The sequence below is a fragment of the Mobula hypostoma genome, chromosome 13, assembly GCF_963921235.1.
Source record: "Mobula hypostoma chromosome 13, sMobHyp1.1, whole genome shotgun sequence".
Classification (NCBI taxonomy): Eukaryota; Metazoa; Chordata; class Chondrichthyes; order Myliobatiformes; family Myliobatidae; genus Mobula; species Mobula hypostoma.
In genome coordinates this window covers 45,684,607-45,711,077 of record NC_086109.1, presented here as the reverse complement: position 1 = coordinate 45,711,077, position 26,471 = coordinate 45,684,607, and the positions used below count along the sequence as shown (strand labels likewise).

Here is a 26,471-nt window from a genome sequence, read left to right as displayed (position 1 = left end):
TCTAGTGAACCACTGTTAGTCTGGCCTTTACCCTTTGACCTGAATGGGTTAGGTGACCCTACCGAGAGTCACAACATAAAACCCTGACTCCAACCAATATAGCTCTCTGGGTCATTGAAGCATGTAAGCCTCCAAACCCAAAGACAGGAACGTAGGACATAGAAATCTACAGCACATTATAGGCCCTTCAGCCCACAATGCTGTGCTGACCTTGTAACCTACTCTAGAAACTGCCTAGAATTGCCTACCTCGTAGCCCTCTATTTTTCTAAACTCCAGGTACCTAAGAGTCTTTTAAAAGACCCTATTGTATCTGCCTCTACCACTGTCGACGGCAGTGCATTATACACACACGCGCACACACACACACACACACACACACACACACACACACACCCCACTCTCTGTTTAAAAAAAACTTACCTCTGACATCCCCCTTGTACCTACTTCCAAACACCTTAAAACCATGCCCCCTCATGTTAGCCAGTTCAGCCTTGGGAAAAAGCCTCTGATACGACCAATGCCTCTCATCACCTCTATCAGGTCACCTCTCATCCTCCATCGCTCCCAAGGAGGAAAGGTCAAGTTCGCTCAACCTATTCTCATCAGACATGCTCTCCAATCCAGGCAACATCCTTGTAAATCTCCTCTGTTCTCTCTACATAGTATCCACATTCTTCCTGTAATGAGGAGACCAGAACTGAACACAGTACTCCAAGTGGGATCTAACTAAGGTCTTATATAGCTATAACATAACCGCACGGCTCTTGAACTCAGTCCCACGGTTGACAAAGGATATCATTCCATACACCCTCTTAACAGCATTGTCAACCTGCCCCACAGCTTTGGGTGGCCTGTGGACGTGGACCCCAAGATCTTGCTGATCCTTCACACTGCCAAGAGTCTTACCATTAATATTATATTCTGTCTTCAAATTTGACCTACCAAAATGAGCCACTTCACATTTATCTGGGTTGAACTCCATTTGCCACCTCTCAGCCCAGTTCTGTATCCTATCGATGTCCTACTGTAACCTCTGACAACCCTCCAGACTATCGACAACACCCCCAACTTTTGTGTCATCAGCAAAACTTACTAACCCACCCTTCTACTTCCTCACCCAGCCCACTTAGAAAAGGTCCTTTTCACTGGTGAATACCGAAGTAAAGTATTCATTAAGTACCTCCGCTATCTCCTCTGACTCCATGCGCATGTCTCCACTATCGCACCTGATTGGTCCTATTCTCACACAGCTCATCCTCTTGCTCTTCACATCCTTGTGGAATGCCTTGGGGTTTTCCTTAATCCTGCTCACCAAGGCCTTCTCACGGCCCCTTCTAGCTCTCCTAATTTCATTCTTAAGCTCCTTCCTGGCACCCTTGTAATTTTCTAGACCTCTAACAGTATCTGGTTTGTTGAACTTTTGGTAAGCTCTTCTTTTCTTCTTTTCTAGATTTTCTACATACTTTGTACACCATGGTCTCTTACCCAACCATCCTTTCCCTGCCTCAGTGGAACATACCTATGCAGAATGCCATGCAAATGTTCCCTGAACATTTCTGCTGTGCATTTTCCTGAGAACATCTGCTCCCAATTTATGCTCCCAAGTTCCTGCCTAATAGCATCATATTTCCCCTACCCCAATTAAATGTTTTCCCAAATTGTCTGCTCCCATCCCGCTGTGGTAAAGGAGATCAGTACTGTACCTTCGTGGGCACGTGGCCAAGTGGTTAAGGCATTCGACTAGCAACCTGAAGGTCGTGAGTTCGAGCCCCAGCTGAGGTACCGTGTTGTGTCCTTGAGCAAGGCACTTAACCACACAGTGCTCTGCGATGACACTGGTGCCAAGCTGTATCGGCCCTTGGACAACATCGGTGTCGTGGAGAGGGGAGACTTGCAGCATGGGCAACTGCCGATATTCCATACAACCTTGCCCAGGCCTGCGCCCTGGAGAGTGAAGACTTTCCAGGCACAGATCCATGGTCTCGCAAGACTAACGGATGCCTTACTTCCTTACTGTACCTCCAAAATTAGATTAGGTTAGATTCAACTTTATTGCCATTGTGCCCAGTACAGATACAAAGCCAATGAAATGCAATTAGCATCTAACCAGAAATGCAAAAGAATAGTATTATTTACAAAATAGCTGTGAGTAAAAAGTAAGTGATACAGCACACAAATATAAAAGTACTGAGACATTACAATATGGGTGCAATACTGCTTAGCACTGTGATGTGAGGTTCAGCAGGGTCACAGCCTCAGGGAAGAAGCTCTTCCTGAGCCTGCTGGTGCGGGAGCGGAGGCTTCTATAGTGCCTACCGGATGGGAGGAGAGTTAAAAAGTCCATGATTAGGGTGAGATGCATCCTTGATAATGATTTTCGCCCTGCCCAGGCCACCGAGAGAACTGACACCTGACCAGGTTCATTTCCCAATACCAGATCAAGTACAGCCTTTCCTCTAGTTGAAGAGAAGAAGAAGATTAGCCCTTAACTCAGCAGTGGAGTTATCGGAACACCGTCATGATGGTCTTTCCGTAGCAAGCTATTCTTGTTCACACGAGGCCGAGTTGCTCGTTCGACGCTCAACCCGACTCGGATTCGAACTCGGGAACCTTCGCTCCGGAGTCCGGCGCTGGTATTAATACACCACCAAGTGAGATTTCCTCTAGTTGGCTTAGCTACATATCATGTCAGGAAACCCTCCTGAACACACCTAACAAACTCCACCCCATCCAAACTCTTTACTCTAAGGAGATGCCAGTCAATATTAGGAAAGTTAAAATCACCCATCACAACAACCCTATTATCTGTTTCCCTATCTGCTCCTCAATGTCATTGTTACTACTGGGGGGTCTATAAAAAACATCCAGTAGAGTTATTGCTCCCTTCCTGTTTCTAACTTCCACCTACAATAACTCGGTAGACAATCCCTCCATGACTTCCTGCTTTTCTGCAGCCGTGATACCATCCCTGATTAGCAATGCCATGCCTCCACCTTTTTTGCCTCCCTTTCTGTCCCTTTTGAAACATCTAAGACCTGCTACATTCAACAGCCATTCCTGCCCCAAGACATCCAAGTCTGTAATAGTCACAACGTCATAGTATTGATCCATGCTCTAAGTTCATCCACCATGTTTATGATACTCATTGCATTAAAATAGACACATCTCAAGCCATCTGGCTGAGTGCATCTTTGCTCTATCGTCTACCTATCCTTCCTCACAATCTCCCTACAAGCGGTCAGATCACTGGCAGGTGGTAAGAGTGAGATCCCTCACCTCTGCTTCTCCGACCCTCAACACAGGTGCCCCTCAGGGCTGTGTACTAAGCCCCCTTCTTTACTCTCTGTGTACCCATGATTGTGTCACCACCCACAGCTCCAATCTGCTAATTAAATTTGCTGACAACACTACACTGATTGGCCTAATCCCAAGTAATAACGAGGCTGCCTACGGAGAAGAAGTCATCACCCAGACACAGGGGTGTCAAGAAAACAACCTCCCCCTCAATGTTGCAAAAACAAAGGAGCTGGTTGTGGACTACAGGAGGAATGGAGACAGGCTAGCCCCTATAGACATCAATAGATCTGGAGTTGAGAGGATGAACAGCTTTAAGTTCCTCAGCATAAGCATCACTGAGGATCCCACGTGGTCTGTACACACCATCTGTGTGGTGAAAAAGTCACAACAGCGCCTCTTTCACCTCAGATGGTTTGAAGAAGTTTGGTGTGGGACCCCAAATCCTCAGAACCTTTTACAGGGGTACAATTGAGAGCATCCTGACTGGCTGCATCACTGCCTGGTATGGGAACTGTACCTCCCTTAATCGCAGGATTCTGCAGAGAGTGGAGCGGACAGCCCAGCACATCTGTAGATATGAAGTTCTCATTATTCAGGACATTTACAAAGACAGGTGTATGAAAAGGGCCCGAAGGATCATTGGGGACCCGAGTCACCCCAACCATAAACTGCTTCAGCTACTACCATCTGGGAAATGGTTCTGCAGTATAAAAGCCAGGACCAACAGGCTCCGGGACAGCCTCTTGCACCAGGCCATCAGACTGATTAATTCATGCTGACACAACGTGTTTCTATGTTATATTGACTGTCCTGTTGTACATAATATTTATTATAAATTACTATAAGTTGCACATTGCACATTAGACAGAGACGTAATGCAAGGATTTTTACTCCTCATGTATATGAAGGATGTAAGTAATAAAGTCAATTCAATTCACTACTTGTGTGCCAACCACCCCATCCTCTGCCTCTTCACTTTGGTCCCCAACCCCTGCAAATCTAGTTTAAACCCTCCCCAATAACATTAGGAAACCTCCCTCCCAGGCTATTGGTCCCCCTCCAGGTTGAGGTCCAGTTGGAGGTTTATTAGTTACACCTGCTGTTAATGCAAATATCTAATCAGGCAATCTTGTGGCAGCAACTCAATGCATACGAACATGCAGACATGGTCAAGGGGCTTAGTTGTTATTCAGATCAAACATCAAAATGGGGAATAAGTGAGACCTAAGTGACTGACTGCGGAATGATTGTTGGTGATAGATGGAGTGGTTTGAAAATCTCAGAAAGTACTGATCTTCTGGGATTTTAATACACAACAGTCTTGAATGGCCCAAGGTTTGGCCGATTTAAGCACTGGGTCAGATTGAAAAGGTCAGGGTGTTGGGACTGGAGGCGAGGGACGGGCCAGAGTTCAGCTTGCTGCTTGGTGGGTTTACTCGTCTCTGTGCTGAACTGAAGCTGTGCTCTGCAACTAACAGGATCCTGGTTCGGCTGTGACTGGCTTCATGGCTGTGGACTCACCTTCATGGTCTTCAGTTCTGAATGCTGTTTGCTTACTTTTATTGCCTGCACGATTTGTTTTCTTTTCTGCACATTGGGTGTTTAGTTCTATTGGGTCTCTTTGTTTTGTGGCTGCCGGTAAGGAGATGATACTCAAGATTGTATATCATATACATACATTGTAACTTTGAACTTTAGAATTTACAGAGAATGGTGCGAAAGGCAAAAAAAAACACATCCACTGAGCGGCAGTTCTGTGGCAAAATGCTTATTAATGAGAGCGGTCAGAGGAGAATCACCAGACTGGTTCAAGCTGACAGGAAGCGACAGTAACTCAAATAACCACACATTACAACAGGGGTGTGCAGCAGAGCATCTCTGTATGGACAACACATCGAATATTAAAGTAGATAGACTATGACTGGGTTCCACTCCTGTACCTAATAAAGTGGCCATTGAGTGTATATCTAAATGGAAGCATGGGCCACTGTTGGGCAATGTGTAGTTAAAGGGGAAATGATTTTTGGATTCTTGTAGGTAGCTTCTTGGATGACAACAAAAGTTGCATCAATGATGAGTGTGGATTGTGATCATACAGGGTTGGATTTTGGACTGAGTACAGTCATTTCACTCCTGGATCCATTACGTTTTAGTACCAGAGATTTCCTTTGATAATGTAAATCTTCAACCCAAATTAGCTGTTGTTTCCCAAACAGGCAAATAGAGTAATAGTCTTTTCAAGTGGAAAAGTATTGTACCTTGGTGTTAATTTTTCCTGGAGCTGGTAATACCCGAAAATACTCTGAATTGCGATTTTAATTTGGTTTTGAACAATTTTGTGATTCTGCAAGTTGTGGTGACTCTGCACTTAGCCCTGAAATCAAAATAGTTGATATGATCATGTTGGGGAAGATTAGAAGACGCCACACCTTCCACTACTGGTGTAGAACTTCTTGTCCTCATGGGGCATTGTCAATTAATATCATTGAAGGGCAGTTGCTGTTGTTCTGGTGTTCTGTAAGCAAATGTGGGATTATGCTTACATGTAGAATATCTACAAATTGTTAAGAAGTAATGATACAGCACTAGTTTAATCCTTCAAGCGCTTCATGGCGATCTTTTATATTTTCCGATACAAAGAACAAATCTTTGAATTACAGAAACAGATGAATACTGTAATAGGAGAGGTTTTCTTCACCTTTCAATTACGTTCACATCAAGAGACTTGATGTGCAGGAAATAAATTGAACATACGTCCTCTGCACGAGCATGCTTTCTGCTCAGATGATTGAAGAGTAATTCCTTCCCCAAGTCCTCTACCTACACAGATCATGCACTTAAATTATCAACTCAGTTTCCAACCCACAACAATCTGCCCCAGTGGTGGAGCATACTCCTACTCAGAATCAGAATCTAATCTATTATCATTGATATATGTTGTGAAGTTTGTTGCTTTGCAGCAACAATAGAGTACAATACATACAAAGTACTATAAATTACAATAAGGAATATATATAAGGAATAAAGAAGCACAGGAGCACCTACAAGACTACTTTGAATCGGTGGACTGGACTGTATTCAGGGATTCATCTTTGCACCTGGATGAGTATGCTGCAGTTGTTACTGACTTCACTAAAACCTGTGTGGATGAGTGTGTGCCTGCAAAGATTTACTGTACATTCCCAAACCAAAAGCCATGGATGAACCAGGAGGTACATTGTCTGCTGAAGGCTAGATCTATGGCATTCAAGTCTGGTGACCCAGTCCTGTACCAGAAAACCAGGTATGATTTGCGGAGGGCTATTTCAAGGGCGAAGGGACAATTTCGAATGAGGTTGGAGGTGACATTGGATGCACAGCAACTCTGGCAGAGTCTACAAAACATTACTTCCTACAAAGCGAAACCCACTAGCATGAATGGCAGCAATGCTTCACTATCAGACGAACTCAACGCCTTCTATGTCTGCTTCGAAAGGAAGAACACAACTACAGTTGTGAAGATCCCTGCTGCACCTGATAACCCTGTGTTCTCTGTCTCAGAGGTCGATGTTAGGCTGTCTTTAAAGAGAGTGAACCCTTGCAAGGCGTAAGGTTCCGATGGAGTACCTGGTAAGGCTCTGAAAACCTGTGCCAACCAACTAGTGGGAGTATTCAAGGACATTTTTAACCTCTCACTGCTACGGGCAGAAGTACCCACTTGCTTCAAAAAGGCAACAATTTTCCCAGTGCCTAAGAAGAATAATGTGAGCTGCCTTAATGACTATCGCCCAGTAGCACTCACATCGACAGTGATGAAATGCTTTGAGAAGTTGGTCATGACTGGACTGAACTCCTGCCTCAGCAAGGACCTGGACCCATTGCAATTTGCCTGTCGCCACAATAGGTCAATGGCAGACACAATGTCACTGGCTCTCCACATGGCTTTAGACCACTTGGACAACACAAACACTTATGTCAGGATGCTGTTCATTGTCTATAGCTCAGCATGTAATACCATCAGTCCCACAATCCTGGTTGAGAGGTTACAGAACCTGGGCCTCTGTACCTCCCTCTGCAAATGGATCCTTGACTTCCTAACTGGAAGACCACAATCTGTGCAGATTGGTGATAACATATCCTCCTTGCTGACGATCAACACTGGTGCACCTCAGAGGTGTGTGCTTATCCCACTGCTCTACTCTCTATATACCCATGACTGTGTGGCTAGGCATAGCTCTAATACCATCCATAAATGTGCTGACGATATAACCATTGTTGGTAGAATCTCAGCTGGTGACGAGAGGGTGTACAGGAGTGAGATATGCCATCTAGTGGAATGGTGCCGCAGCAACAACCTGACACTCAATGTCAGTAAGACGAAAGAGCTGACTGTGGACTTCAGGAAGAGTAAGACGAAGGAACTCATACCAATCCTCACAGAGAGATCAGAAGTGGAGAGAGTGAACAGCTTCAAGTCTCTGGGTGTCAAGATATCTGAGGATCCAACCTGGATATATTATCCTTTATTCGGAGTTTAAAGAGATTTGGCATGTCATCAGGTACACTCAAAAACTTCTATAGTTGTACTGTGGAGAGCATTCTGACAGGCTGCATCACTGTCTGGTATAGAGGGGCTACTGCACAGGACCGAAAGAAGCTGCAGAAGGTTGTAAATCTCGTCAGCTCTATATTGGGCACTAGCCTACAGAGTACCCAAGACATCTTTAGAGAGCGGTGTCTCAGAAAGGCAGCATCCATTATTAAAGATCTCCAGAACCCAGGGCATGCCTTTTTCTCACTGTTACCATCAGGTAGGAGGTACAGAAGCCTGAAGGCACACACTCAGTGATTCAGGAACAGCTTCTTCCCCTCTGCCATCTGATTCCTAAATGGACACTGAATTTTTGGACACTAGCTCACTTTTTAAAAAATATTATCACAATACTTCTGTTTTTGCATGTTTTTTAATCTATTCAACATATGTAATTTTATTTATTTTTCTCTCTCTCTGCTAGATTATGTATTGCATTGAACTGCTGCTGCTGAGTTAACAAATTTCACATCACATGCTGGTGATAATAAACTTGATTCTGATTCAGATATGTATCTAAAATTAAATGAAGTAAGTTGTACAAAAACAGAGCAAAAATAATAAGATAATGTTCATGAATTGGTTCATTGTTCATTGAGAAATCTGATGGTGCAGGGGAAGAACCTGTTTCTAAAATGTTGAGTGTGTGTCTTCAGGCTCCTGTACCTCCTCCCTGTTGGTAGTAATGAGAAGAGGGCATGTCCTAGGTGATGACTCTGTGAAGTGACGTGCAAATATGTAATAATCTCTGTATAATACAATCAATTTTGTGAATGCTTCCAGCACTTCATCTCCCACTGCCATGTTTGGTCTTTTAACATTTTACAGTGGAAATTCAGCATGTCAGCAGGTCATGCTGTCAGTAAAGTTGCAAAAGTGGTCACCAGATGATAATAAAGCACCACTGCATCTATACTGTCCCCACAACTAAACTGCATGTGTAATCGTAGACAACCACCTATATTATGCAAATTGTGGTAACCATTTTCCATTACCTGGGAAGTCTTTTAAAAATGCTTCGTGCATATCGTGACACATTACAATTTTTTATGCATATTTCAATATTTTCCTATCTCTTGAAAGAAGATTACGTTAGCAACAAGATTTTGGGTGTAACTGCTAATGATTATGAGGCATCATTAAGTGAAATGTTTCACATTTTATTGATTGTTAGGTAGGGAAGATACATTGCATTAACATTTTTGCCAAACAGTAAACTACTAATTTTAAAGCCCTGCACGAACCTGGAAAATTACATCATTATACTGCATTAACATCCTTGTTTGCAGTAGTCTACTTATTTAAAAACACCACATATATTTTGAAAGTTGCATTAAATCAAAAGAGGAAAATACATTAAACAATTAAAGGGAATATTAGATTAACACAATTATGAAAAGCAGAATTTGTTTTACATTTGTGATAGAAAATCATATTAATACTATATTTTATGTGCAGTGGACAAGTAACTTTTACAGTATCCTTCCATATTAACATAGGAACATTAACACAATGAGATATGATGAGAAAGCAGAATCAGGTTTCATGCCACTGGCATATGCTGTGAAATTTGTTGTCTTCAATACATCATAATAAATTACAATAAGAAATATATTTTCAAATTAAATTAATTAAGTAGTACAAAAAGAGACCCAAAAATATTGAGGTAGTGTACATCAGTTCACTTTCCATTCAGAAATCTGATGGCAGAAGAGAAGAAGCTGTTCCTAAGGTGTTGAGTGTGTGTCTTCAGGCTCCTGTGCCTCCTCCTTGATGGTAGCAATGAGAAGGCAGCATGTCTGGGTGTTGGGGTTCTTAATGATGGATGCCGCCTTTTGAAGATATCCTTGATGCTGGGAGGCTCGTGCCCACAATGGAGCTGGCTGAGTTTGCAACTTTCTGCAGCTTTTTCCAATCCTGGGCAGTGGCCCCTCCATGCAACCAGTTGGAATGCTCTCCATAGTACATCTGTAGAAATTTACAAGAGTCTTTGGGGTCATACCAAGCCTTCTCACACTCCTGATGAAATTTAGCCATGGTTGTGCCTTCTTTGTAACTGCATCAATATGTTAGGGCTGGGATAGATCTACAAAGATGTTGATACTCAGGAGCTTGAAACTGCTCACCCTTTCCACTGCTAAACCCACGATGACTGATGCGTGTTCCCTCGATTTACCCTTCCTGAAGTCTGCAGTCAGTTCCTTGGTCTTATTGACGCTGAGTGCAAAGTTGTTGTGACATCACTCAACCACCTGATCTATCTCACTCCTGTACAACTCTTTGTCTCCATCCGAAATTCCACCAACAATTGTGTCATCGGCAAATCTATAAATGGCAATTGAATTGTGCCTAGTGACACAGGTGTGGGTGTAGAGAAAGTTGAGCAGTGGGTTAAGCCCACGTACCTGAGGAGCACCAGTGTTGATTGTCAGCAAAGAGGAGATGTTATGAAGTGTAAAAGAGAGGCGAGAGTGGATATCGGACCACTGGAAAACGATGCTGGAGAAGTAGTAATGGGGAACAAGGAAATGATGGACGAACTAAATAACTCTGGAAGGCACTAGCAGTATGGTGGAAGTTCCAGGTGTCGTGGGCATAAAATGTGTGAAGTTACCATATGACTGAGTGAGGTTATTGGGAAGCTGAAAGGTCTGAAGGTAGATAAGTCACCTGGACTAGATGGTGTGCACCCCAGGATTCTGAAAGAGGCATTGAGAATGATCTTTCAAGAATCACTAGATTCTGGAATGGTTCTGGAAGACTGGAAAATTGCAATTGTCACTCCACTCTTCAAGAAGGGAGCGAGAGGCAGAAGAAAGGAAACTATAGGCTAGTTTGTCTGACCTCAGTGGTTGGGAAGATGTTGGAGTCGATTATTAAGGATGAGGTCTCAAGGTACTAAAAGGAACATAATAAAATAGGCAATAGTCAGCATGGTTTCCTCAAGGAAAAATCTTGCCTGACAAACCTGTTGGATTTCTTTGCAGAAATAACATTCAGGATTGACAAAGGAGAATTGGTTGATGTTGTGTACTTGGATTTTTAGAAGGCCTTTGACAAGATGCCACGCATGAGACTGCTTAACAAGCTACGAGACCATGGTATTACAGGAAAGATTCTAGCATGGATAAAGCAGTGGCTGATTGGAAGGAAGCAAAGAGTGGGAATAAAGGGAGCCTCTTCTGGTTGGCTGCTGGTGACTAGTGGTGTTCCACAGGGGACTGTGTCGGGACCATTTCTTTTTATGTTATACGTCAATGATTTGGATGATGGAATTAATGGCTTTGTTGCAAAGTTTGCAGACAGGTGAAGATAGCTGGAGGGGCAGGTAGTTTTGAGGAAGTAGAGAGGCTACCAAAATACTGAGACAGATTAGGAGAATGAACGAAGAAATGTCAGATAGAATACTGTGCTGGGAAGTGTATGGTCATGCACTTAAGTAGAAGAAATGAAGAGGTTAACTATTTTCTAAATGGAGAGAAAATATTTTAAAAAACTGCAGCAGAAAAGGACTTGGGAGTCCTTCTGCAGGATTCCCTAAAGATTAATTTGCAGGTTGAGTGTGTGTGAGGAAGGCAAACACCATGTTAACGTTCATTTTAAGAGAACTAGGATACAAAAACAAGGAAGTAATGTTGAGAATCAAGCACTGGTGAATTGTCAGCAGATTTGGCCCTTATCTTAGAAAGGATGTGCTGAAACGGGGGATTGTTGAAAGGAGGTTTACAAAAATGATTCTAGATTGGAATGGCTTGTTATATGAAGAGTGTTTGATAGCTCTGGGCCTGTATTCACTAGGTTTCAGAAGAATGAGGGGTGACCTCATTGAAACTTATCAAATGATGAAAGACCTTTACAGAGTGGATGTGGAAAGGATGTTTCCTATTATGGGGGAGTCTTAAGACCAGAGGACACAGCCTCAGAATAGAGGGGCATCCTTTAGAACGGAGGTGAGGAGGAATTTCTTTAGCCAGAGAGTGGTGAATCTTTGGAATTCCTTGCCACAGTCAGCTGTGGAGGCCAAGTCTTTATGTATGTTTAAGGCAGAAGTTGATAGATTCTTAATTGGTCATGGCATGAAGGGATTTAGGGAGAAGGCAAGAAATCAGGACTGAGAGAAAAATCATCATGAAATGGAAGAGCAGACTCGATGGGCCAAATGACCTAATTCTGTTTCTATACCTTATGGCTGCTTCTGATCCGGACTGACTGTGGTCTCCTGATGAGGAAGTGAAGGATCCACTTGCGGAGGAAGGTACAGAGGGCCAGGTTTTGGAGCTTGTTTATTAGTACTGGGGTTATGATGGTGTTTGAACTCCAAGATGTAATCAACCAGCAGCAGAATGACATAGCCATTGCTGTTGTCCAGGTGATGCAAGGCCAAACGGGGAGCAGTGAGATTGTGATAGTCAGATTGCAGCGGTACAGGTCCTTGCTTTAACAATAGTTGATTCTGGCTATGACCAACATCTCAAAGCACTTAGTCACAGTAGATGTGAGAGCAACCGGGTGACAGTTGTTGAGGCACCTGTTCTTCTTGGGCACTGGTAGGATTGTCACCCTATTGAAGCAGGTGGGAACCTCCGAGTGCAACAGTGAGAGATTGAAGATGTCCTTGAACACTCCCATCATTTGGTTGGTACAAGTTTCCAGTGCCCTACTCGTGCACCATCAGAGCCTGAAGCCTTGCCAAGTTTCACCCTCTTGAAAGAAGTTCTGACGTCGGCCTTGGAGATAAAGGTCAAGGGGTCAGAAGATGCTGTAGGGATTTGCACATGTGTAGTTTTATTCTCCATTTCAAAGGAGGTTTGAAATCTGGGAGTGAAGCATCACAACCATTCATGGTGTTAGGTTTCACCTCATAGGAAATAATGACCAGCAAACCCTGCTATGTTGATGCGCATCCGATTCCATCTCTAACTTCAGAAGGGTCAGAGCTGTCTCTATTTCCTGAGGAGACTGAGGTCCTTTAACATCTGCCGGATGATGCTGAGGATGTTCTGCGAGTCTGTGGTGGCCAGTGCTATCATGTTTGCTGTTGTGTGCTGGGGCAGCAGGCTGAGGGTAGAATCAACAACAGAATCAACAAACTCATTCGTAAGACCAATGATGTTGTGGGGGTGGAACTGGACTCTCTGACGGTGGTGTCTGAAAAGAGGATGCTGTCTAAGTTGCATGCCATCTTAGACAATGTCTCCCATTCTCAACATAATGTACTGGTTGGGCACAGGAGTACATTCAGCCAGAGACTCATTCCACCGAGGTGCAGAACAGAGCGTCATAGGATATGTTATTATGGGTATGTTTCTCATTGTGTACATATGAGGGGTTTAGACAGTGGATCTGTTATTCTGGGTACGTTTCTCATTATGTACATATGGGGGGGTTTAGACAGTGGATCTGTTATTATGGGTACGTTTCTCATTGTGTACATATGAGGGGTTTAGACAGTGGATCTGTTATTATGCGTACGTTTCTCATTGTGTACATATGGGGGGGTTAGATGGTGGATCTGTTATTATGGGTACGTTTCTCATTGTGTACATATGGGGAGGGGGTTAGATGGTGGATCTGTTATTAATGGTACGTTTCTCATTGTGTACATATGGGGGGCGTTAGATGGTGGATCTGTTATTAATGGTACGTTTCTCATTGTGTACATATGGGGGGGTTAGATGGTGGATCTGTTATTATGGGTACGTTTCTCATTGTGTACATATGGGGGTGTTTAGACAGTGGATCTGTTATTATGCATACGTTTCTCATTGTGTACATATGGGGGGTTAGATGGTGGATCTGTTATTATGGGTACGTTTCTCATTGTGCACATATGGGGAGGGGGTTAGATGGTGAATCTGTTATTAATGGTACGTTTCTCATTGTGTACATATGGGGGGGTTAGATGGTGGATCTGTTATTATGGGTACGTTTCTAATTGTGTACATATGGGGAGGGGGTTTAGATAGTGGATCTGTTATTATGGGTACGTTTCTCATTGTGTACATATGGGGAGGGGGTTTAGATAGTGGATCTGTTATTAATGGTACGTTTCTCATTGTGTACATATGGGGGGTTAGATGGTGGATCTGTTATTATGGGTACGTTTCTCATTGTGTACATATGGGGGGGTTAGATTGTGGATCTGTTATTACTGATTCTGCTTATTTGTTGTTGCTATTGAAATGTAGCTGCTGTATATTCACAGCTAGCTAGATGCCATCTGTTTAAGATTGACTCTGATGAAGTGGTTCAGTTGAAATATTATCCTAATTGACTCTGATGAAGTGGTTCAGTTGAAACGTTATCCTTTTTCTCGGCTCTGATTGATTTGTGTTTCTACCTTTTTGCGTGTTGTTTTCATATTTCACTGTTTCTATTCCATTTATCCTAGGCCAATTTAAGTTCTTTGTTTAAAAACAAAAATTATGTGATTTGGGATTAGATACCAGTCATTCAAGCAAGACATGGATATAAAATCACAGGAACTTTTAATGATATTTAATTGGGCCACTAAGCTCCTTTAAGAACTGATTCAGTTCTGTGTAAAGTGCACAGTGCGTAGGCTGGACAAAATAGAATCATCAATATTGTAACTGATGACTGCCCAGGGATTTAATTCATAGCGAGAGAGCAAATTTACTGACTGAGAAATCTGAGCTGCTACATTCAGTCATTATAAAATGTTCCTTCACTTCCCATATATACTGCATAATTCATGAACTTAAGTTTTCTAGTGGAAAGTCAGATTTTCTCTTTCCCCTCAAGATAGGAATGTTGTGTTGGGAACTCTGTTATCTTCCTTGCTAATTTAATCCTTCATGATGCAGTCTCCAAACATCCATCATCTAATCATAGGTTCACTTACAGTGAAATGATTTGATGCAAAAAGTACTTGCATAGGGGAAGAGCAAATCATGTCTCTACTATTAATCTTTTGTCACTTTTTGTATGTTTGATCTGAATGATTCCCTGTGGGAATGTTGCTGAGCTACTACTGGCATCAGGGAGAGACACAACATGAAAACAGACCCTTTGGGCCACCAAGCCTGTGCTGACCATCAAGCACCTATGTACACTGATGCTACATTAATCTCTTTTGTTTTCAATTCTCTCCACATTCGCATCAATTCCCTCCAGATGCTCCCACTCACACACACAGTAGGGACAATTTACAGTGGCTACAAATAATACAGTGGATTCCAGTTAGTTGAGACCCATCAGGACCAGTACCCTTTTGACTCAATTAATTAAGCAGCTACACCAATTAGCCGAAGTTTCATGGAAATAGTTAAAAAGGTATAAAAAAGACAAGCTACTGTTTAACTGTGTGATAAATTATGTATTTAAATGAAATACAGAACAAATTAGAACACTGCCAATGCTGCTACAGTACTTTCAAATTGTGTTTTAGTTCCTGATAGTTATCGACAGAGAAATTTATCCAGTGTGTGTCACCGTATCTCAGCGCAGACGTCTAGTGCAGATAGTGGACTGCCTTCGCACAATGATTGCATCCTCTAAATCTTCATTTTCATTGTAACATTCAAGATGGTCTTCAAGTTCTTCGTCATTCACAACTTGTTGAAGTAGTGAAATTGTTTCATTTTCACTCTTAAACAAGAGAAAATCCGCAGATGCAGAAAGTCAGAGCAACACACACACAATGCTGGAGGAGCTCGGCAGGCCAGACGGCATCTGTGGAAAAGAGTAAACAGTGGACCTTTCAGGCCGCGACCCTTTGGCCAGGCCTGATGAAGGGTCCTGGCCCGAAATGTCAACTGTACTCTTTTCCATAGATGCTGCCTGGCCTGCTGAGTTCCTCCAGCATTGTGTGTGTTCCTCATTTTCACTCCTGGCCGTTTCTGGCATTTCCAAGCCTGAATGCTTGAAACCACAGTGAGCGAATCAGTTCTGAATTGTCTTACAAGCAAACACGAGAAAATCAGTAGATGCTGGAAATTCAAGCAACACACACAAAATGCAGGTGAACACAGCAGGCCAGGCAGCACCTATAGGAAGAAGTACAGTTGGCATTTCGGTCCAAGACCCTTCGTCAGGACTAACAGAAAAAAGAGATAGTAAGAGATTTGAAAGTGGAAAGGGGAGGGGGAGACCTGAAATGATAGGAGAAGTCAGGAGGGGGAGGGATGAAGCAAAGAGCTGACAAGTTGATTGGCAAAAGGGATACAAGGCCGGAGAAGGGGGAGTATCATGGGATGGAAGGCCTAGGAAGAAAGAAAGGGGGAAGGGAGCACCAGAGGAAGATGGAGAACAGGCAAAAAGTTATAGTGAGAGGCAAAGAGAGAAGAAAAAAATAATAAATTAGGGATGGAGTAAGAAGGAGAGGAGGGGCATTAACGGAAGTTAGAGAAATCAATGTTCATGCCATCAGGTTGGAGGCTACCAGATGGAATGTAAGGTTTTGTTCCTCCAACCTGAATTGACATATCGGAATGGGACGTGGAATTAAAATGTGTGGCCCCTGGGAGATCCTGCTTTCTCTGGCGGACAGAGCGTAGGTGTTCAGTGAAACGGTCTGCCAGTCTGCATCGGGTCTCACCAATATATAGAAGGCCACACTGGGAGCACTGGATGCAGGATATCACACCAGCCAACTCACAGGTGAAGTGTTGCCTTACCTGGAGGGACTGTCGAGGGTTCTGAATCGTGGTGAGGGAGGAAGTGTAAGGGCACGTGTAGCACTTATTCTGCTTACAAGGATAAATGCCGGAAGGGAGATCGGTGGGGAAGGATGGGGGGGGAAACGAATGGATGAGGGAATCGCGTAGGGAGCGATCTCTGCGGAAAGCAGAAAGGGGGGGAGGGAAGGATGTGGTTAGTGGTGGGATCCCGTTGGAGGTGGCGGAAGTTACGGAGAATAATATGTTGGACCTGGAGGCTGGTGGGGTGGTAGGTGAGGACAAGAGGAACCCTATCCCTAGTAGGGTGGCAGGAGGATGGAGTGAGAGCAGATGTGTGTGAAATGGGAGAGAAGCATTTGAGTGCAGAGTTGATGGTGGAGAAAGGGAGGCCGCTTTCTTTAAAAAAGGAGGACATCTCATTCGTCCTGGAATGAAAAGCCTCATTCTGAGAGCAGATGCGGTGGAGACGCAGGAATTGAGAGAAGGGGATGGCATTTTTACAAGTAACAGGGTGGGAAGAAGAATAGTCCAGGTAGTTGTGAGAGTCCATGGGCTTATAGTTGACATCAGTAGATAAGCTGTCTCCAGAGATAGAGACGGAAAGATCAAGTAAGGGGAGGGAGGTGTCAGAAATGGACCAGGTAAATTTGAGGGCAGGGTGGAAGTTGGAGGCAAAGTAGATGAAGTCAACAAGCTCAGTATGCGTGCAGGAAGTAGCGCCAATGCAGTCGTCGATGTAGCGAAGGAAAAGTGGGGGACGGATACCAGAACAGGTTTGGAACACGGACTGTTTCACAAAGCCAACAAAAAGGCAGGTATAGCTGGGAGCCATACAGGTGCCCATGGCTACACCTTTAGTTTGAAGGAAGTGGGAGGAGGTAGAAACGGGAAGTGCGAGGTGTGGGAACTATAAGGTTGGTAGCAGTGGATGGGAGATCCCCAGAGCTGATAAGGTTGGTGATGGTGTGGGAGACAATGGCCTGGTGCTCCTTAGTGGGGTCATGTTCAAGGGGTAAATAAGAGGAGGTATCAGCGAGTTGTCACTGTGCCTCGGCAAAGTAGAGGTCAGTATGCCAGACAACAACAGTGCCCCCCTTATCAGCGGGTTTACAATAACTCCTTGCCTGTTCTCCATCTTCCACTGGTGCTCCTCTCCCCCTTTCTTTCTCCCTAGGCCTCCCGTCCCTTCTCCAGCCTTGTATCCCCTTTGCCAATCAACTTCCCAGCTCTTGGCTTCATCCCTCCCCCTCCTGACTCCTCCTATCATTTCAGGTCTCTCCCTCCCCCTCTCAAATCTCTTACTATCTCTTTTTTCCGTTAGTCTTGACGAAGGGTTTCGGCCCGAAACGTCGACTGTACTTCTTCCTGTAGATGCTGTCTGGCCCGCTGCATTCACCAGCATTTCTCTCACTGCTTATTTCTCACTTTTTGTACACAAACACATGCAACAGATGCTATTTAAAAAATTTTTCCTCTAAGCACGGTGTAGAGTCTTAACGGCACCACAAGTGCACACAACTGGCGCTAGTTAGAAACCGTTTGGCAACAGTCTCCTATTCCAATTAAGTTGGACAGCTGGGACGACATGGTATTGTAGTGGTTAGCACAACGTTTTACAGTACCAGCGGCCCGGGTTCATTTCTCGCCGCTGCCTGTAAGGAGTTTGTACGTTCTTCCCGTGACCGCGTGGGTTTCCTCCAGGTGCTCCGGTTTCCTCCCACAGTCTAAAGACCTGCTGGTTGGTAGATTATGTCATTGTAAATTGTCTTGTGATTACACTGGGATTAAATTGGGGGATTGTTGGGTAGCATGGCTCAAAGGGACAGAAGGGCCTGTTCCACGCTGTATCTCAATAAATAAATAAAATAAAAATGTGCACTAAGCCCTCAGTGGTGAAGAAGTAGGTGAGATGTGCTGGCCACTGAACTCTGGCAGACTCTGTATTTCATATGGATGCTGACCTGTGAGGGGAATCTCACCAATGGTTCTCAGGTGTCCCATCAGTGGAATGTGGGTACAGTTCCTGCTATTGTCTCGGTGATGGTATGTCCAAAAACACAGCATGATGTGAGGAGCACTCCACTGGGATATCCGCCAAGGCTTTGGGCTCGGCTTCTCTGCTGTGAGACTAGCTAAGTATGGATCACCTTAAAAGAAGTGTAGCCCCCCTGGCCACCCTCAGGGTCGCTCGGCTCGCTGTTGTCTAGGGAAACAGCCTCGGCCCCGCCAAACTGGGTAATTAGTTTGTGTGGATGCTGTATGATGTACCCCACCCCGCCCAAATAAACAGACACTACACCTGATACAATTAAATGATTTACAGTTTATAGATATTAATGGAACTATATAATTAATAGAGAATAAAATATAAAAGAAAAATAAAAGATGAAACACTTATCAAAGTTCAATCTCTTAGTGCACAAAACAGCTGGAGCTGAAGAACCTTCTTCTTCACACTGCGACCCCTCGAACCACCTCGACCAGCCGCCTGGGACCAACAACGGTGGTCGACCAGTTGCTCCACATGAGTCCGTCTCCATCTCCTCGCCGAATGCCCTCCTCGGGGTCCGACCCCGTTAGCGGACACCACAGCACCTGGTCTATCATCTGTCTCGCTCTCCCGCCTTCTCCTTCAAAACCCCACGCATACAGTATCTTCAAATACACCAAAACCATAACAACTATCCCAATTGGTTCATAACATCCTCTTATCACCCCCTAAACCCACAACAAGCTGCTAGCGCAAAGATTTCTCAGCGTTTAACATAACATAAGAAGCCATTTTAATTAGCCTCCGCAGTAACATGAAAGACGAAACCCCCTTACACAAGAATCACGTGCCAGAGTTTTTGTCATTTTTAAATTACCAACATAATAGAATTCCATGTGCTTTGGAACACTCTATGTGGCAAGTACAAACTGGAGTTCAACTTTACTGTATTTAAAGTAACCTTATACTTTGCTTCAAAGGGGGCCAGGGGAGTTGCCAGTATATGGCCTGGAATGGAAGATTGAATTTGTTTTACTTTATATCACATATTATTCTTATTTTCAAAATGTATTGCTCATAAGCATGTGACAGGTAAAGGTGAGGCCCAGTTTACTTCATATAGATTGGAACCCTAAAATCTTCAGTTTTAATGACCTCTCTGTATTTCTTTTCTATAGATGTGGATGAGTGTGGAGACAGCAATGGTGGATGCCAGCAGATCTGTGTCAATATGATGGGAAGCTATGAATGTCGATGCCGGGAAGGATTCTTCCTCAGTGACAACCAGCACACCTGTATCCTGCGTCCTGAAGGTTTGATTCAGTTAGCTCTACAATGTTCATCTGCTTGAAGTAAAATCCAAGTGGGTTCACTCCTGTTTCATGCCAATATTACCTCTGTTTCTCATAGTCCCATCTTGACAAAATGAATCTCTTCCAAAATAAGCTGTGCATGGAATGATGATATCTCAGTTGATCCAGTAAACAGTTTCGTCCATCTACCTCAGTAAAGGTTCCACTGGAAGATGTATGCCCATTCTTCAAGAGTTAAAACTATAAGTGACGAGGAAAGAGTGGTGGAGAAAATGGTGTGGTGGAGTTACTTCCTCCAGTGGGAGAGTTAGTCAAATGTTAGCTTTGACTCTTTTATGCTACATACTCAATATTTTGAACGTTCTCAGTTTCTATTGCTGTTGGAGGAGAGCTGGCAAGCCAATAACAGATTTATGATGTAAAGCAGAATGCTGCTGAGGACTGAGTCAAGCAGACTCTTTAGCGAATAAAAGAATTGTTGATGTTTCAGAATGAAATCCTGCTTTAGGTGCTGTTGATATTTATTAATATGATTAACAAACAAGTTAATTCGACCTTTGAAAACTATCAAAGTTAGGTTATGAACAAAATAGACTTTCAGCTCCTCCTATGCTATATTTCATTCTGATCGTGGAGGAGATCTCTTGATCACCATTTCGGTGGGTGTACAACCAGAGGATCGGCTGTAATATTTCGTAAGGTAACAAACTTCATAGTTTGCCTATTTGGTGACAGTACCTGAAATCTCTCTGTACAGGTGATTGGAGTGATTTCCCCTTCTCAGTGCTACTACAAATCAGGGCAAGGATCGTGAGCTTTGGCTCATTGGGCTGAATAGCCTAATTCTGTGCTGTACATTGTTGTCCTGATCTTATTCACATATGGCAACCATCTGGAAATTACTCCAAGAGCAGGTTCTCTTTCTAAATCATTTGTAAATTAGGAAAACTAAAGATAATATTATGAAAAAAAATCTTATTTCATTGTAAATGGCTGAGCCACATACAGGCATTCCAAAATGTTTGAAAAATGGCAGGACTATCAGCGTATTTAAGAGACAGCTTGATTAATGTTTCACATGTAAACACTTTGGCTAAAGTGGAAAATACAAGATCCCATTGTACTAACTTGTCTTCCCTTTCCTGGCTACAACTTCTGTCACATAGTGCAATGTTATTGCATGCGATATTGAAGGATTTTCATCTAAAAGCTGAAACACTAAATGCCATCGGCTCCTTTATACAAAGCTCAGCGGTTTGCAAAATTCGTTTTGAAGACTGCAGATGTTGGAATCTGAAACAAAAAAAAACAGAACACTGGAATAACTCAATGAGCATCTAAGGAGGCTTGATGCATACGTCAACATTTTGAGTCAAAACCCCGCAACAGGGTCTTTTTGCAAATGTATAGAGACCATCAGGCATGCACAGTGGTGTCAAACATTGTATTGCCTTCACTTTGATGTCATGTGAAAAATGCATGAAAGAACTTTTGAAGACGGCTTTGCTGTCACAAAGAGGACCCCTGGACTATCAACTTAATTTTCATTCAAGTTGTATTTTGCCCTCTTGCTGCTGATTTTAATCGGATCCCTGACTTGATTCTTTCTCTCTCTCTCCTTTTTCTCCCTCTGTCCCCTTCACTATACCCCTTGCCCATCCTCTGGTTTTCCCCCCTCCCCCTTTTCCTTCTCCCTAGGCCTCCTGTCCCATGATCCTCTCATATCCCTTTTCCCAATCAACTGTCCAATCAACAAGAATTTTTATGTGTGTTGCTTGAAATTCCAGCATCTGCAGATTTCCTCGTGTTTGCATATTTGAAATCACTTATGTTTCCAGAACTTGAAATCCCCTTTGAAAGAAATGACATCTCCGTTTCTGGGTGGGGACTGAGTTATGTAGAATTGGGGAGGCAGAAGTGGTAGTGTAGTGGTGGAGAGTCGCAGCAACTCTGAGCTGTCCGCCAGAGCACTGGACACGGAGCCATTTCTCACTCACCAAGGCACAGACGTACTTGTGCAGACCCTCCTCAGCTCAGAACTTACTGGGAGTGGCCAGCATGATTTGGTCCAAATAATTTTAACTTAATTTTCAGCATGGCACAGAATTCTTTAAAATGATCTTGAATTCTCCTGAAGAATTCTCATGGTTCAGCTATCTCCTTTCTCTTCTTCTAACTGAACCAAGCACTGCATTTTAAGGTTTCACTATATGAGATTTAAGCTTCAAATATTGGCTTGATCATCTCTAGCACTGCTTGTTCATGCCTCTCCACCACTAAATATTGTTACCCTCTCCCCCTCCCCTTGCAAAGTCACCAAGAGCAGTGGGAAACTGAAAGCTTGGGAGAACTTTAAAAAGCAACAAAGAACCACTAAATAAGCAATAAAGAAAGGGAAGTTAGATTACGAAAATAAACTAGCACAAAACATAAAAACGGTAGTAAAAGTTTTTTTTATAATTATATAAAGTGGAAAAGGGTGACCAAAGTGAACGTAGGTCCCTTGGAGGACGAGAAGGGGGAATTGATATTGAGTAATGAGGAAATGGCCGAGGCTTTGAATGACTATTTTGTGTCGGTTTTCACGGTGGAGGACATGTCTAACATACCGAAGAGAGATGTTATGGATGCGATGGGAGGTGAGGACATCGATACAATAGCTATCACTAAAGAGGTTGTGCTGAGCAAAGTTGAGGGCCTAATGATAGACAAGTCCCTTGGTCCTGAAAGAAATGGCATAGGTTATCGTTGAGGCTTTGGTGATAGTTTACCAGAATTCTCTGGACTCTAGGCAGGTCCTGGTGGACTGGAAGAAGGTAATGACAGGCCAGTGTTCAAAAAAGAATGTAGGCAAAAAGCGGGTAACTATAGGCCAGTTAGTTTAACATTTGTAGTTGGGAAAATGCTTGAAGCTATTATTAAAGAAGAAATAGCAGGGCATGTGGGAAGAAGTGGATTCATCAGGCAGACACAGCATGGATTCAGCAAAGGCAGGTCCTCTTTGACAAACTTAATGGAGTTCTTTGAGAATATAACAAGCCCATTGGATAGAGGGGAACAGATGGATGTTATTTACTTGGATTCCAGAAGGCGTTCGATAAGGGGCCACATAAAAGACTTACCCATTAGATAAAGATGCTTAGAGTTGGGGTAATGTATTAGCATGGACAGAGAATTAGTTAACCAATAGAAAGCAGAGAGTTGGGATACATGGGTGTTTCTCTGGTTGGCAATCAGTGGTGAATGGTGTGCCGCAGGGGTTGGTTCTGGGCACGCAAATGTTCACAATACACATTAACGAACTGGAAGAGGGGACCAAGTGTAGTGTAAGTTTGTTGATGATACTAAATTGAGTGGTAAAGCAAATTGTACAGAGGATATGGAGAGTCTGCAGAGAGATATAAATAGGTTAAGTGAGTGGGCAAGGGTCTGGCAGATGGAGTACAATGTTGGTAAATGCGAGGTCATCCACTTTGGAAGGAAAAATGGAAGATCAGATCATTATTTAAATGGTGAAAGATTGCAGCATGCTGCTGAGCAGAGGGACTTGGGAGTGCTTGTGCATGAATCACAAAAGGTTGGTTTGCAGCTGCAGCAGGCTATCAAGGCCGCAAATGGAATGCTGGTCTTCATTGCTAGAGGGATTGAATTTAAGAGCAGGGGGGTTATACTGCAACTGTACAGGGTACTGGTGAGGCCGCACCTGGAGTACTGCATGCAGTTCTGGTCTCCATACTTGAGGAAGGACATTCTAGCTTTGGAGGCATTGCAGATGAGGGTCACCAGGTTGATTCCAGAGATGAAGAGGTTAGACTGTGAGGAGAGATTGAGTCACCTGGGACTGTACTTGCTAGAATTCAGAAGGATGAGAGGAGATTTTATAGAAACATAAAAAATTATGAAAAGGATAGATAAGATAGGGGCAGGAAAGTTGTTTCCACTGGTAGGTGAGACTAGAACTAGGGAACATCGCCTCAAGATTCGAGGGAGTAAGTTTAGGATGGAGATGAGGAGCAACTGCTGTTCCTGGAGAATGGTGAGTCTGTGGAATTTTCTGCCCAATGAAGCAGTGGAGGCTACCTCAGTAAATATATTTAAGACAAGGTTGGATAGATTTTTGCATAGTAGGGAAATTAAGGGTTATGGAAAAAAGGCAGGTGGGTGAAGATGAGTCCATGGCCAGATCAGCCATGATCTTATTGATTGTGATTAGGCTGGATGGGCCAGAAGGCCTACTCCTGCTCCTATTTCTTATGTTCTTAAGTTATTTTTCTACTCTCCCCTCCTCCCACTCCCCTTTCCACGCTCCCCTCCTCCCTCACCTTTCCACACTCACCTTCCCACACTCCCCTCCTCCCACTCACCTTCCCACACTCCCCTCCTCCCACTCACCTTCCCACACTCCCCTCCTCCCTCTCACCTTTCCACGCTCCCCTCCTCCCTCACCTTCCCACACTCCCCTCCTCCCTCTCACCTTTCCACACTCCCCTCCTCCCTCTCACCTTTCCACACTCCCCTCCTCTCACTCACCATTCCACACTCCCCTCCTCCCTCTCACCTTTCCATACTCCCCTCCTCACACTCACCTTTCCACACTCCCCTCCTCACACTCACCTTTCCACACTCCTCTCCTCCCTCACCTTTCTACTCTCCTCTCCTCTCACTCACCTTTCCACACTCCCCTCCTCACACTCACCTTTCCACACTCCCCTCCTCCCTCTCACCTTTCCACGCTCCCCTCCTCCCTCACCTTCCCACACTCCCCTCCTCCCTCTCACCTTTCCACACTCCCCTCCTCCCTCTTACCTTCCCACACTCCCCTCCTCCCTCTCACCTTTCCACACTCCCCTCCTCCCTCTCACCTTTCCACACTCCCCTCTCACTCACCTTTCCACACTCCCCTCCTCTCACTCACCTTTCCACACTCCCCTCCTCACACTCACCTTTCCACACTCCCCTCCTCCCTCTCACCTTTCCACACTCCCCTCCTCCCTCACCTTTCCACACTCCCCTCCTCTCACTCACCATTCCACACTCCCCTCCTCCCTCTCACCTTTCCACACTCCCCTCCTCACACTCACCTTTCCACACTCCCATGCTCTCTCTCACCTTTCCACACTCCCCTCCTCACACTCACCTTTCCACACTCCTCTCCTCCCTCACCTTTCTACTCTCCCCTCCTCTCACTCACCTTTCCACACTCCCCTCCTCACACTCACCTTTCCACACTCCCCTCCTCCCTCACCTTTCCACTCTCCCCTCCTCTCACTCACCTTTCCACACTCCCCTCCTCTCACTCACTATTCCACACTCCCCTCCTCCCTCTCACCTTTCCACACTCCCCTCCTCACACTCACCTTTCCACATTCCCCTCCTCCCTCACCTTTCCACACTCCCTCCTCCCTCACCTTTCCACACTCCCCTCCTCACACTCACCTTTGCACACTCCCCTCCTCACACTCACCTTTCCACATTCCCCTCCTCCCTCACCTTTCCACACTTCCTCCTCCCTCTCACTTTTCCACACTTCCCTCCTCTCACTCAGCTTTCCACAGTCCCCTCCTCCCTCTCAGCCTTCTACCCGTCCCTCCTCCCCTTAACTTTCTATCCTCCCTTTATCATCTTTACCTTTCTACCCTCCCCTCCTCTCACTTACCTTTACCCTTCTACCTTCCCCTCCTCATCCTTATCTTTCTACTTTCCCTTCCTCCCCTATCCTCTTCTCAGGTTTAATGCGGATCCGAGCTTTGATGTTCTCCTCAAGAGCCTCTTGGTGTCACTGTTCCTAATACACCTGTGCGATGCTATTCTCACTCCCCATTACTCTGACCTTATCTACACCTGGTAACTTCTTAGATGTCAACACACTGGTAAAAAGCCTTACTTTATCTGCAGGTTTGTTCATAACATCTCCATGCTTACAAAGTGGTTAGTGTTGCATCCTGAGGGTGTCAGGTTCGATCCTGACCTTGGATGCCGTCTGTGTGGACTTTCCACATTCTCTCTGTGGTTCTATGGATTTCCCCTAGGTAACCTGCTTTCCTTCCCACATCCTAAAGTGTACTGATAGATTAGGTGGCTACTATCAATGAACCCTCAGTGTAGATTTATGGTGAAATGAATGAAAGGGGGAGGTGTCAATCCTGATGTAAATCATCATGAAGTGCTTTGAATGGTTGATAATGGCACATACCGAAAACTACACTGGACACTCACCAATATGCTTACTGATGGAACCGCTCAACGTCAGATGCCAAAGCATCTCTCATGCACCTGCCCCTGACATAGCTAGAAAACAAGAGCACTCTGGTCAGAATGCTCTTTCTGGATTTCAGTTTGACATTCAACACTGGTGTCCCTTAGGCAGTGGTGAATGAAGTCCTACTCCTCAGTGTAAGTACACCCCTGTGCAACTGGCCTTCCTAACAAAAGAAACGAACCTCAGATAGTCAGCATACCCTCCCTATGATTCTCCACACAGGTGTGCCCCAGGGCTGTGTACTCAGCCCATTGCTGTAGACCCAGCCCACACAGCCAAACACCAGAGCAATCACATCGTCAAGTTTGCCGATGACTCAACCGTGGTGGGGCTCATCACCATCAACAATGCGACGGCCTACAGAGAGGAGGTGGAAGAGCTTAAGGCCTGGTTCCAGG

At 44.3% G+C, this 26,471-nt stretch overlaps 1 protein-coding gene across 3 annotated transcripts in view; it reads left to right on the top strand.

Moving 5' to 3' along the window:
* Positions 1-26,471, top strand: part of LOC134355568 (signal peptide, CUB and EGF-like domain-containing protein 3) — a 502,690-nt gene that overhangs the window by 291,716 nt on the left and 184,503 nt on the right. For all 3 annotated transcript variants that reach the window (XM_063065615.1, XM_063065614.1, XM_063065616.1), the window contains one exon: positions 19,680-19,814. In XM_063065615.1, the coding sequence (XP_062921685.1) occupies positions 19,680-19,814 (135 nt within the window). The remainder of the gene's footprint in view (positions 1-19,679; positions 19,815-26,471) is intronic.